This window comes from Mesocricetus auratus, unplaced genomic scaffold (genome assembly GCF_017639785.1).
Source record: "Mesocricetus auratus isolate SY011 unplaced genomic scaffold, BCM_Maur_2.0 Super-Scaffold_100015, whole genome shotgun sequence".
In the NCBI taxonomy this organism is placed as follows: domain Eukaryota; kingdom Metazoa; phylum Chordata; class Mammalia; order Rodentia; family Cricetidae; genus Mesocricetus; species Mesocricetus auratus.
Window position 1 is genome coordinate 4,991,003 of NW_024429198.1, and position 13,054 is coordinate 5,004,056.

At 44.9% G+C, this 13,054-nt stretch overlaps 1 protein-coding gene across 1 annotated transcript in view; it reads right to left on the reverse strand.

The window, feature by feature from the left end:
* Window positions 1–7,110: 7,110 nt before the first annotated feature.
* Window positions 7,111–13,054, reverse strand: part of Slc1a3 (solute carrier family 1 member 3) — a 79,633-nt gene continuing 73,689 nt past the window's right edge. The window contains exons 9-10 of the mRNA XM_040757600.1: window positions 12,076–12,210; window positions 7,111–9,520 (exon numbers count right to left, since the gene is read on the reverse strand). Coding sequence (XP_040613534.1) covers window positions 9,313–9,520; window positions 12,076–12,210 — 343 coding nt within the window. The 3' untranslated portion in view covers window positions 7,111–9,312. The remainder of the gene's footprint in view (window positions 9,521–12,075; window positions 12,211–13,054) is intronic.

The window sequence follows — 13,054 nt, forward strand, 5'->3', positions numbered from 1 at the left end:
ATCAAAATCCCCGCACAATTCTTCACAGACCTTGAAACAATACTCAATTTCATATGGAAAAACAAAAAACTCAGGATAGCCAAAACAATCCTGTACAATAAAGAATCATCTGGGGCATCCCCATTTCTGGCTTCATGCTTTACTCTAGAGCTATAGTAATGAAAACAGGTTGGTATTGGCATTAAAATAGACAGGTAAACCAATGGAATCAAATTGAAAACCCCGATATCAACTCACACACCTATGAACACATGATTTTTAACAAAGAAGCTAAAAATATAAAATGGAAAAAAGAAAATATATTCAACAAATGGTGCTTGTATAACTGGCTGCCAACATGAAGAAGAATGCAGATAGATCCATATCTATCGCCATGCACAAACTTAAGTCCAAATGGATCAAAGACCTCAAAATAAATCCATCCACCCTGAACCTCAGAAGAGAAAGTGGAAAATACATTTGAATGCATAGGCACAGGAGACCACTTCCTAAATAGAAAACTAGTAGCACAGACTCTAAGAGCAACAATTAATAAACGGGACCTCCTGAAACTGAGAAGCTTCTGTAAAGAACACAGACAACAAGACAAAATGGCTCCCTACAGAATGGGAAAAGATCTTCACCAACCCACAGAATTGGAAAATATCTTCACTAACCCCACATCTGACAGAGGGCTGATCTTCAAAATATACAAAGAACTCAAGGAACTAGATATCAGACTACCAAATAATCCAATTAAAAATGTGGTACAGCAGTCACAAAAAGACAAACATGGTATGTACTGACTCATATATAGATTTTAGACATAGAGCAAAGGATTACCAGCCTACAATCCATACTGCCAGAGAAGCTAGGAAACAAGGAAGACCCTAAGAGAGACATACATGGTCCCCCGAAGAAGGGTAAAGGGACAAGATCTCCTGAGCAAATGGGAGCATGATGGGGGAGGGAGTTAGGAAAAAGAGAAGAGGATAGGAGAGGAGAACATGAGGGAGCAGGAAAATTGAGTCAGGGGAAGAACAGAGGAGAGCAAGAAAAGAGATACCATAATAGAGGGAGTCATTATAGGTTTAAAGAGAAATCTGGTACTAGGAAAATGTCCAGAGATCTACAAGGATGACCCCAACTAACAATCTAAGCAATAGTGGAGAGGCTACCTTAAATGTCCTTCTAAGAGCCTTCATCCAGTAGCTGATGGATGCAGAAGCGGACACCCACAGCTAAACACTGAGCTGAACTTCTAGAATCCAGTTGCAGAGAGGTAGGAGTAGTGATGAGACCAGGCTGGAGAAACCCACAGAAACATCTGACCTGAACAAGGGGGAGCTCACGGACCCCAAACTGATAGCTGGGAAACCAGCATAGGACCAACGCAGATCCCATGAATGTGAGTGCCAGTTAGGAGGCCTGGGAAATTTGTGGGGCCTCTGACAAAGGATCAATATTTATCCCTACTATACAAATGGACTTTGGGAGCCCATTCCACATAGAGGGATACTCTCTCAGTCTAGACACACGGTGGGGGGAGGGCCTAGGACCTGCTCCAAATGTTATGACAGACTTTGAAGATCCCCCATGGAAGGCCTCACCCTCCCTGGGAAGCAGAAAGTGGATGAGACAGGGGGTTGGTAGGGGCAGGGGAGGAGAGGAGGGAGAGGGAACTGGGATTGACATGTAAAACAATCTTGCTTCTAATTTAAATTAAGAAAAGGAAAAAACACGGGGTACAGATTAAACAAAATTCTCAATAGAACAATCTCAAATGGCAGAAAGACACTTAAGGACATGTTCAACATCATTAATCATTAGGGAAATGTAAATCAAAACCACTCTGAGATTCCATCTTACACTGATCAGAATGACTAAGATCAAAAACAATAGTGACAGCTTATGCTGGAGGGGATATGGAGAAAGGGGAACACTCCTCCATTGCTGATGGGAGTGCAGATTTGCACAGCTGCTGTGAAAACCAGTATGGCAATTTCTCAGAAAATTAGGGATCAACCTACAGTATTAAGGCCCTACAATACCACTTTTGGGCATATACCCAAAGGAGGCACATTCACACCAGAAGGACATTTGCTCAACTATGTTCATAGCACTATTATTTGTAATAGCCAGACCTTGAAAACAACCTAGATGTCCTTCAACTGAAGAATGGATAAAAAAAAGTGTTACATTTACACAATGGAGTGCTACACAGTGGTAAGAAACAATGACATCCTAAAATTCGCAGGCAAATGGACAGAACTAGAAAAAAAAATCCTGAGTGAGGTAGCCCAGACCCAGAAAGACAACTATAATATGTACTCACTCATAAGTGGATACCCAGCCTACAATCCACAACCCCAGAGAAGTTAGAACCCTCTTTCAGAAACAGATGGAAGCAGCTGCAGAAATCCACAACTAATCATTGGACAGAGCTCCTGGAGTACAACTGAAGTGAGGGAGGAGTGATAATATGAACAAAGGAGTCAAGACCATGGTGAGAAAACCCACAGAATCAGCTGACCTGGGCTAGTGAGATCACTGACTCTGGTTTGACAAATGGGAACCTGCATAAGACTGAAGTAGACTCCCTTAATAGAGGTGACAATGGTGCGGCTGGGACAATATATTGAGCCTAAGACCTAACACTAATGCAAACTGACTTAGTGGAGCCCATTCTATATGGAGAGTTACCTTGCTCAGCCTAGACACAGGGGTGTGGGAAGTGGGGAGGTACCTTGGTCCTGCCTCAACAAGATGATGGGACAGACTTAGACTTCCTAGGGGAGACTTTAACCTCTCTGAGGAACAGAAGAGAGGTGGGGGGTGGGGTGGAGGGGAAGTGTGGGGAGCAGGAGGAGAGAAAGGAGGGGGAACTGGGATTGAAATGTAAAAAATAAATAAAAAAAGGCGGACTGCTGGGTTCCACCTGCCAGTGTCTGACTCCAGGTGGAGGATGGCACCTGAGAACTAGCATTCCTAGTAAGTTCCCAAGGGATGTTTAATATCTATCCCGTCCTACACTTTGAGAACCACGCTGCAGACAGACTTCTTCAAGTTCAGTTTTTATTCAGACTTCTGAGCTATTTCTCAACCTACAGCCCTCCTTGAGCCCATTCACAATGGGAGAACATTTAGTGCTTCCTAAGGCGTGGGCTGCTCTGGGCCGGGAGGCCCTTGCCACGCGGTGGCAGCAGTATTCCAGGCTCAGAGTGGTCTTCCTCTGTGGGCCCTTTTAGCGTCGCAACCTCTGGTTCCCACCAAGGGAAGACTTGACTGGCTTTTCCATTTCAACTTGGCTGTGAGGCCAGGACGGCAGTGGGAGGGGGCCGTCGGAGGGAGAGGTCACCGGCACACAGAGGGACAGTTTTGTTCTCTGGGAGACTCTGGGAGAGGAAGCTGGGTGGTCTCTTCAGAGTGTCGAATTATGCGCTTCACAAAACCACCATGCAGCGCCAGGCTGCTGAGAGAACCAGGCCTGACAAAAGCTTCGCAGACCCTGGCAGGGACTGTTGGTCTACCCCCCCCCCCAGCCCGTGCAGTGCCTGGGCCCCTCCTGAAGACCTCTGGCAAATTTTGGAGATGCTGGTTTCCAGGGGTGACAGGACTCCTCCTCACAGCCTCCCTCCTAGAAAACATCAGTTTACTGTCTTCGCCTTCTGGTTAAGTTCCTTCCAGGCCACCACGGACTCAGGTGGAGCCTAGATCCCCGCTGCTCCTGTCTGTATCAATGCAGTGGGTGTGGGTGACAGTTTTCAGATGGGTATGGTTGACAGAATCTTGGCTGGCCGCCATCTCCCCAAGACAGGCCGTCCGATCGGCTCACACTGACCGGAACTGATTCCTAAATGCTCCTTATTTTCTCTCCCAGTGACTATGTCTCAAGGCTCCTGGCTGGGCACATTCGGGACATTTTTATGATCCCCTGAACCTACAGAGTTAGAGAAAGGGGCCCTAAGTTGCCACCTGATGACATTTCCCAGTAGATTCACTGTCCTCTTGAAAGCGGCCATGTACCTGCCATCGCTGGGGAGAGTGTAATTGTTTCTTCTGCAGTCCCCGGTGGTCCCTGCTGGTCCTGGCCATCAGGCCTGGCTTAATGTAGGGGCTCTTGTGGAGTAACTGCCATTCACAGAGTCTGGAAAAGATTTTGAAAAGAACGTCCCATTTCCCTCTTTATGGCCACTGGAAAATAGGTTTGAATAGGACACTATGGCAGATGCTCAGGTACTTTTCTAAAAGCCACCCCTAAATAAAAAGAAAAGTGCCCATCTCTTGAAAGCATTGTTAATGACATTTGTGTATTTTAGTGGATTTAAGAAAATATTCTAAGTTGGGGTCGGGAGGGCGTAGGGGGAGAGGAGGGAAGGAGAAAGTGAGAGGGAAGCAAATGTGAGCCTTCAGATACTTCACGCACGGATAAACCAAACATCGTTTAACTTATTTAAGACAGTTGTGCCGAGCCTCAGAGGCCATCCATCAGGCCTTTAAATGGTGCCCACAAGAGTTACAGGGACATAATCAGTGTTAGTGTTGCCAAGAGAAATAAACAGTGCGGAATTCTAGAAGTAGAAGTTTTTAAGAATGTTTTCCCTTTCTATGAGCAATTAAAAATTGAAATGGGTATAATGAAGATACCTCCCCAAAACACACAGACTCTTTCACATATTATATCTGCTGTACCGAGTCACACAGAAATTATTTTCTAGTTTTCATTTCACTTGTAAGCAGACTTCCCATGTTATCAAATAATGTAGAATATCCAGTGTCCTATTTTGCATACTCAGTGTATTATTTATTTCATATTTACACTAAAGCAATTTTGTTACTTACCTGAAGCTCAAGTTTAATGGGGTGTCTTGTATTTTATCTGACAACTCTACTTGCAGGGATAGAATTTACTGAAATGTGAATGTCCTAAAACTCAAGCCTGGAGTAGCAGTTCTGTGGGCAGGGCGTTTCTGCCTATGGGCAGGAGGTGTTGCCATGCTGCCTTCAGAGTGCGAAAGTGTGACTGAGAAAGTATGGGAGAATGAGAGTCTTCTAGACTGCAGAGCAATGGATCCCAACATTCCTAAGCTTCAACCCTTTAATACACTTCCTCATGCTGTGGTGACCAACCACGGAATTATTTTCGTTGCTGCTTCGTGACTGTAATTTTGCTAGTGTTACGAACCGTAACGCAAATATCTCTGTTTTCTGATGGTCTTAGGTGAACCCATCAGAGGGTCGCGATCCTCAGGTTGAGAACCACTTGTGGAGAGGCCACCTGAAAGGCAGTGAGAGAGGAAAATTCAAGGATGCCTAGGACAATGGGGCCCCTTGGAGAGATTTTGCATAGGTAGGGTGGCAGAGGGAATGCAGAAATGGAGACCTTCGGGAATTTTACAGCACTTGATGGCTGTTTACAGATTAAGCCCGCTTGTTACTGAAGATTTTAGAATTAGGCGTTTACTCAGGTGAATTCTCCTGCAGCAGGCCAGAGCCTCCTCCGTGGTGGTCCTGACTGTGCTTCCGTGATAGCTAGTGGATGTTCCCCGGATTTCTCCTCACTCCCCACTTCAGGACACTAATCGCAGTTCCCTTCCAGCTCCGTTCCTTTTTTTGTGGGTTTATTCATTCAGAATGTGCCCCAGTCGTGACACCTCTCAGCTGCCCTGGCTGGGAGAGGAGGCCACACAGAGCTAGGCATTGTTGATCCAGATCTGGGACCACCCGGGTGGGAGCAGAGGAGACACAGCCCACTAACGCAGAGGCCTGATGACTGACAGCAGCTTCGGGTCAAGTGCCTAGCGGGCTGCCCGGAAAGAGGCCCTGTGTTCCGGACCCCAGCGGGGTCTTGCCCATAAAGCTGCCCTCCAGGGGGAAACAAACCCTTCCTCCAAGCTCCCTTAAGATTCACTAAAACGGTGCTCAGCCCCCCCCCCCCCCGTTAGGAAGGACTAGAAGTTTAAAAACATGCTAGAAAAAAAAAAGTTAAATGTATTTGCTTAGAAACAGTGAAAAATATTAGCCGGGGTTTTTCTTTTTCTTTCATAGTTCTGTTTGTGAGCAGATTTACGACCACCCACGTGGGGGGGGGGCTCTACCTGTTTCCTTCTCATTCGGGTTAGACTGTTCCTCTGCCCCTCCACAGTTTCACCATGCTCGCCCAGATCCATAAGATGGCTCTGTGGGGCTTCACAGACTCCACCTTAGGCTGCCGTTGAAGAGAAACTGGTTAAGGAGGGAGTACTTTCTAGCAGTGGGTTGATCTGCCGTGGCACCGCCTGGGACGCAATCCAACGTCCAGATTATTTCACAGGATTGCGGATAATCGCTGTCTTTAGGGTGACCAGGTTTCGTTCTGTTAGCTGTGAGCAATCTCCTACCTACTCCCAAACTCGCTAAGTGAACATCATCTATGCGTTGGGAAAAGGTTCAAATACAGTGGTTTGTAAAAACTCCCATCCTAATTAATATCCTATAGAGAAGCTGATGAAAGTTAAGAAAAATGCAAATACGCAGTGAAGCTCTGTAATCCCGCTGAAGCTTTCCCAAAATGCCTACTGCCCCCTGCTGGTAGCCAGAGAGATTAAAGGACCTAAGGCTAGAATTTCAGGCCAGGGATTTATGATACTGTCTGTCCATCCATTCTTTATTAAGGAGCTGGAGGGAAAATAGTTCTCCATAATTGGTTATTAGTAACTAGGGCTGCTTTTGAAACACCTTTTGGGATCTAATTTTGCTCTTTTTCTAAATGGCAGCCATAATCACAGAGATAAATCTACTTAATTTGAAGGTCAGACAGGAAATCACTGTTTGAAAGAGTCCCATGGTAGCGTTAGCTTTTCTGATTCCCAACACAGATATCGGAATCCGACCTGAGCAACTAAATACAAGTTGTCACCGCACCATCCATCCGGCATCTCTTCCTCTTTTGCCTTCTGTTTTAGGAGCTGAACCACAGAATGGCATTACACACTGCCTCTAGGCTAAGTCGCGTCTGGTGGTGGCGTTGTGCCCTCCCCCCCATTCTGCTAAGATTTTACTGTTCAGAGTGGCATCTTTCTCTAGCATGTCTTGAGCTCACTACAGTATGTCCATAAATGGGGAAAAGAATAACAACACTATGCAAATACATTAATGTAAAACTATTTTTCTTTATTGAAAATACATCTACAAAGTAATGTTTTTCAGTCCACAGTGGGCGCACTGCATATGCAGAACCTCTGACAGACTGGCAAAGGAATAACCTTTAGAGGGCCTGTTTTCATAAGAAATGGTTAGTACAAAACAAACAAACAAAAAACCCTCACACTGGGTAAGAGTATTAATTTGACATGATTAAGTTTCATTCTGCTAGTGTTGTAAAATGACTGCCACATACATTAACTTCTGTAGTGTATTTCCAAAATAGAGCTTGCCATTATTAAATGATTACTCCACCATAGCCTAGTGTTAACCTTTACATGCATGAAATGCTCAAGATCTATGAAATATCTCTAATTGTAGATTGGGAGATGCCATTTCTAGATACTCAGTGTGTTAGCGTAATTATGTCCATTCAACATTTTTGGTCAGAAACTAAGGCAGTTGGTACCATCTGATGGCTCCCACTGAATATCTTTGACTGAATATTCTAAGGGGGTAAAAATAATTAATCTCCTTTAAACCTGGGGGCTGCCTTGCCTGAAAGTAATGCCCCTGTTGTAATTTCTTCCATCCTCATTGATGTTATTTTCAAGTTGATTCATCTACCATTTTTTTTGTAGGACCACAAACAAAACTAAAGCAAGCCCCACTCTAGATGAGAATTTCGAATGATTCGCCAAGTGGCATTTCTATACAAAGAAGTATCTTGCTTATTTCTTTCTAAGAACTTCAGTTTAAGTTGTAAAACAAAACAAAATCCAAAATCAAAAGCAACATTTTCAGAGATGAGATCATCCACCTAGCACATGGATCTGTCCCAGAAATCTAATCTCACTTGTTTGACGCTAAAATATGAAAGAAGTGGCATTATATGTAATTTCTTTCTGGACTAATTGGGAACTAAAGACACTGTGTTCAGGTTAACAAAAAGGGCTGAGATGTAGCTCTCCCTTTTACTGGTTTGTAAAGAAGACCAACTAGTCTTGATCTTTACTTATTTATTTTTCGAGACAGGGTTTCTCTGTGTAGCCCTGGTTGTCCTGGAACTTACTCTGTAGACCAGCCTGGCTTCTAACTTACAGAGATCAACTGCATGCCTCTGCCTCCCGTGCTGGGATTAAAGAATCCTGCCTTTGTAATGTTGGCCATACTCTATTCTTTCTCTGCTCTTTAGTGTTCCATAGTAAGACCATGAGCATACTTGCTAGTTGCTAGTCTTCTGTTTATTTCCTAAACATCTAATTGTCGGCTGAGGGGTGGTAGAAGGCTTTCTTAGAGCCATCCCTTGGGTTTGGGAAGAATACCCAAGAAGGGAGTGCTTGTAGTACAGGTAAGCAAAACAAACAACACCCCCAAACAGGCGAAGGGGCCCCCACAAATAACCCCACTCCTGGAATGGCCTTCCACATGTCTACCTATATAACCAACATTTTGGACCCGGGACCCAGTGAGCCACACAAAGCCTGTGCCTAGAGAGAAATGTGCATTCCATTAAGTGTCCTTTTTAGATCTCCATGTTATACAGGGCAGGCAGGGTCTTCTTGGTGTCACAGCAATCTCTGCTAGAGAGGCCGTGTGTCTAGAGGAGTCACTCATTCTCTGGATGAGAACACTGAGGCCAAGGGGTGAGATGAGTCTCTGTCTAGAACACACTTTCTGCTCCTCCTCACAGCTGTGCTGTGTACATGTGCACATTGCCCTGGTACTGATAATGTCAGGATAGAAGTCAGAAGAAATGGGGCAACATCTCTGCTACCCCAAAGGTAACTGGTAATTACTCATTGAGTTGTTACTTTTTAAGACTAAGACTCAATTGTGTTCTGAAGGATTTTTAAACTTTGAAGATTGGTTTAAAAACTTTTAACCTAACATTTGTTCAATGCTTTTGCTTATAAAACAATCACATATGATTGTTTGCCATCTAAATGTGTAATATCAAAACTATGTTTGATTCCAGTAACTTACTTGGTAAGAATAATATGAGATGAGTTAAAAATTTCAAATGTGGTCTGAAACTTGTATATTTCAGTTGCTGCCAAGCCCTCCTCAGCTTTTGGACATTTTCCAATCCTAACAGAGTAGGGAGGAAAAGTGATGGGGCTCTCACTGCGGGAGGGAGCTCAATGAGATGGACACATTGCAGAATGGCTTCCCGGAGCCTGGTGCTCAAGAAAAGCACTTCTGTGTAGTCTACATCTTGGTTTCACTATCAGCCACGGTTTTCTCAGGCTCATTGTCCTGGGCAATCAGCTGATATGGCTTCTTCATTTCATTCTCCTCAATCACGGAGTTCCCCATTTCAACATCTCGGTTCTTCAGTTCATGGCGCGACAAGTGCTCAATGATCCCTGCTCCCAGGGAGTCACCCAGCACATTGGTGGTGGTTCGGAGGCGGTCCCTGCAGGTGGGTGGGGCAGGAAGGGAGGAAAAGAGAGGGTTCCATGAATATCACCATGTCCCAGCTTCTATTGCGAACTGGCTGGAGGAGGGTTTAGAAGCATCTCTTTATTCTTTGTAGTGTGTACCCCTCCAGTGGAATGATTTCATACTTGACACACACCTACAACAGTCACTGTCAAAAGGTATAAAGACAAGAGGCTGGAGAGATGGCTCAGAGGTTAAGAGTGCTGTCTGCTCTTCCAGAGGTCCTGAGTTCAATTCCCAGTAACCACATGGTTGCTCACAACCTTCTGGTGTGTAGACATGAATGCCAGAATATTGTATACATAATAAATAAATCTTTAAAAAAAAGGACAAGTAGGTGATTAGTTTTTAGTGATTAGTCTGGCTATAAACAGAAGGTGGACAGTGAGGGCTGACGAAACTCCTCTCCCTGCATACAACCTTTTCCTGGTGTGTGTGTGTGTGTGTGTGTGTGTGTGTGTGTGTGTGTGTGTGTGTGTGAGCTCACCTGTATACACACGTTTGGAGGCCAATAGTGTGGTTTTCAATTATTTTCCACCTTATGTTTTGCGACAGGGACTCTTGTTGAACCTGGAGCTCACTGATTTAGTGAGATTGGCTTGCCAGCCATTTCCAAAGATCCTCCTGTCTCTGCCTTTCCAGTGCAAGTGCTGGAATTATAGGTGTGTGCCATGGTACCCTGCTGTTTTTAACAGGTACCGAGCTGAGAATGGAACTCAGGCCCTCATGTTTACACAGCAAGCTCTAGTATCAAATGAGCCATTTCTCCAGTCCCCTTTTCTGTTTTTATTTAACATTTTCTCTTTCCTCCCTTCACCTGCCATTGTACCAATAGTTCTCAGACCACGGTACAGTGGCTCCTCGGGGAGGTGTCCTGGGATAGAAACCATTTTTATAGTATTACCATGGTCTCCTTTGTTCCCTTTACTCTTATACTCTCAGGAATTTGTGGTAAGTTTTGTATAGGTGATGCGATGTATAACCTCATTGCACCCTGGATGCAGTGGCAGTCAGGACAGTCTCAGCTGTCTGATATTAAGCAGGACATTTAAGGGACTTACAAAATGTAACATAGTGCCATTCTTTCCCCTAACCTTTTTGTCTAGAAGTGATCACTTTCCACAAAAAAATGTTATTTACATAAGCACATAAGGAATTATTATTCTAACTTTTAAAAGAAATGAAAACATGTGTGAGTTTTTATACTATGGTAGTGGGTGTAAACCATATAGCTTTAATATGTTGCCCATTTCAATCAGTTTTACCCATAAAGATAAAAGAAGTCTTGAAAGTGGAAGTTTGTAGTCTACCAAAGTCCCTTTTGTTTTTGTTGAGACATGGTTCCCATTTAGCCCAGACTGCCTTTGAACTCATGTGGCCTTGGAGGACAGCACCTAACTTTTGATCCTCTTGACTTCACTTACCACACGATGAGATGACAGGTTTGCACAATCCCCCCCTCTGCCCCACCCCAGTTTATTGGTTATGGGGAATGAACACAGATCTTCATGTACATTAAGCAAACACTCTGCCAACCTAACTACAGCCCTAGCCTCAAAGTGTTGGTGTCAATTGATGCCTCAGAACCAGATCATGGACTGAGTTCTTTCTTACCTGTCATTGAATTTAATCCCTATAGGCCAATAGCAGGCAGAGGACACAGGTATCTCCACTTTTAGGGAGGTAGAAACTATCGTGGCTAGGTAGGCTGATACTGTCGTGGGGCCTGAGGTGATGACCCAAGTAACCTAGGAACTCATGCCATGTCTCCTGGCCTTGGTGTACATGCTTGGACTCTTCCTAGCTCTAGTGTCCCATGTGGACACCAGCATGCAATGTGTTCTCCTAGATACTCTCTTTGGCCACCCCTTACACAAAATTTCCAGTAGACAGGAATTTATGAGAGACTAGGGACAGACAATAACCCTGGAAGGGTGAGGGAAGAAGGCTTGAAGACAGGCCCTACATGGTGGTGTTTAAGGATGTGGAGGGTACATTTCTTGGGATTTTCCTCAGCGTGCCAGATCAGTTCTGCTGGATGATATGAGCTCTGCCTGCACAGCTATCTCTCACCTTATGGGTCTCAGACACAAACATCTGCCCTGAATTACCCCATTGTAATGGGGAGCCCAAGGAGGAGCTGAGCGGGCAAGTGGGGTCTGCTGCTCCAGCTGCTGAGAGGGTGTGTTGTGCAACCCATGAGAGAGCCTGGCTGACTTATGTCAGCTTTGCAGACAGTAGGTTTCCCAACTCTGAGTGGCTTTATGGAGTGGAAGGGAGAGTAGCCAGATGTGCCCTACAGGCTGAGAGGAGGGGACTTGTATGACATGTTAGTCTGGGACTCTAGATAAGGACTGGGGACTAAGTAAAGAGGAAGTCTGAATTACAAGCTGGTGTGTCTTCTGCTCTGTCCTTCTGCAAGTCCATTTAGGCTGTTTGTTATTCTAGAATTGGGGTGAGGGGCGAGAAGGGGATGAGCTTTGGGTGGGAGCTGCCGTGTGAGTCACAACACAGTCCCTGAATACTCACAGAAACCAGTCTACTGCGATGATGAGTGTGATGTCATCTGTGGGCAGGCCCACAGATGTCAGCACGATGACCATGGTGACCAGACCCGCCTGAGGAATCCCAGCTGCCCCAATGCTTGCAGCCGTGGCTGTGATGCTGTTGACAGAAGGACCAAAACAGAAAAGTTTACAAATGCCTCCTAATAGAGAGTACTGCAAAAAAAACTCATGTTCCCATGCTTGAGTGGAGGACCTGCATTAGAAAAAATGGAAATAAGTAAATGAAAACAATGAACTAGTAGTCGCACTGATTAAAACTGATCATGCACTTTTTATTATGTGTCAGCTGATATGCTGAGCTTGGCTTGCTCCACTTGATCGTCACAATGGCCCCCGTGAAGTGGGCTTTATTACTGAGACCATTTCTAAGTAAGGAAACTGGTGGTTGTGTCCTTTTCTATGTCCTTACAATCATTTTGTAAGGTCTAAAAGGAAGCAGAAGGGAGTGACTCAGTGGTAGAGCATTTGCCTAGCATGTGTGAGGCCCTGGGTTTACCCCAGCACCGCCAAGGAGCTCACAGGAGTGTTGGAGCGTGTGCATGTGCGTGCGTGCGTGAGTCAGTGAGTGTGTGTGTGTGTGTGTGTTGTGTGTGTGTGTGAAGAGAGAGAGAGAGAGAGAGAGAGAGAGAGAGAGAGAGAGAGAGAGAGAGAGAGAGAGAGAGAGAGAGAGAGAGAAAGTGTGTGTGTGTATGTGGTCAGTATGTTAATTGTCTGAAACTTATTTGGGAGGGTGATGTGAGAATGTGAAACTGCCCCCTCATGGATAATAAAGTATTGACAAGATCTAAACCGCTTATGACTTCCCCCCATACTCCTTCTCTGCTATGGCACTAGAATAGCAAGTTGGTGAGGCCACCAATAATGAAATTAACATGTCCCAGCCTCTTAAATTATGGCCCATGAAACACAGATGGAGTGATTGGCTGACCTCTGACTTCCCC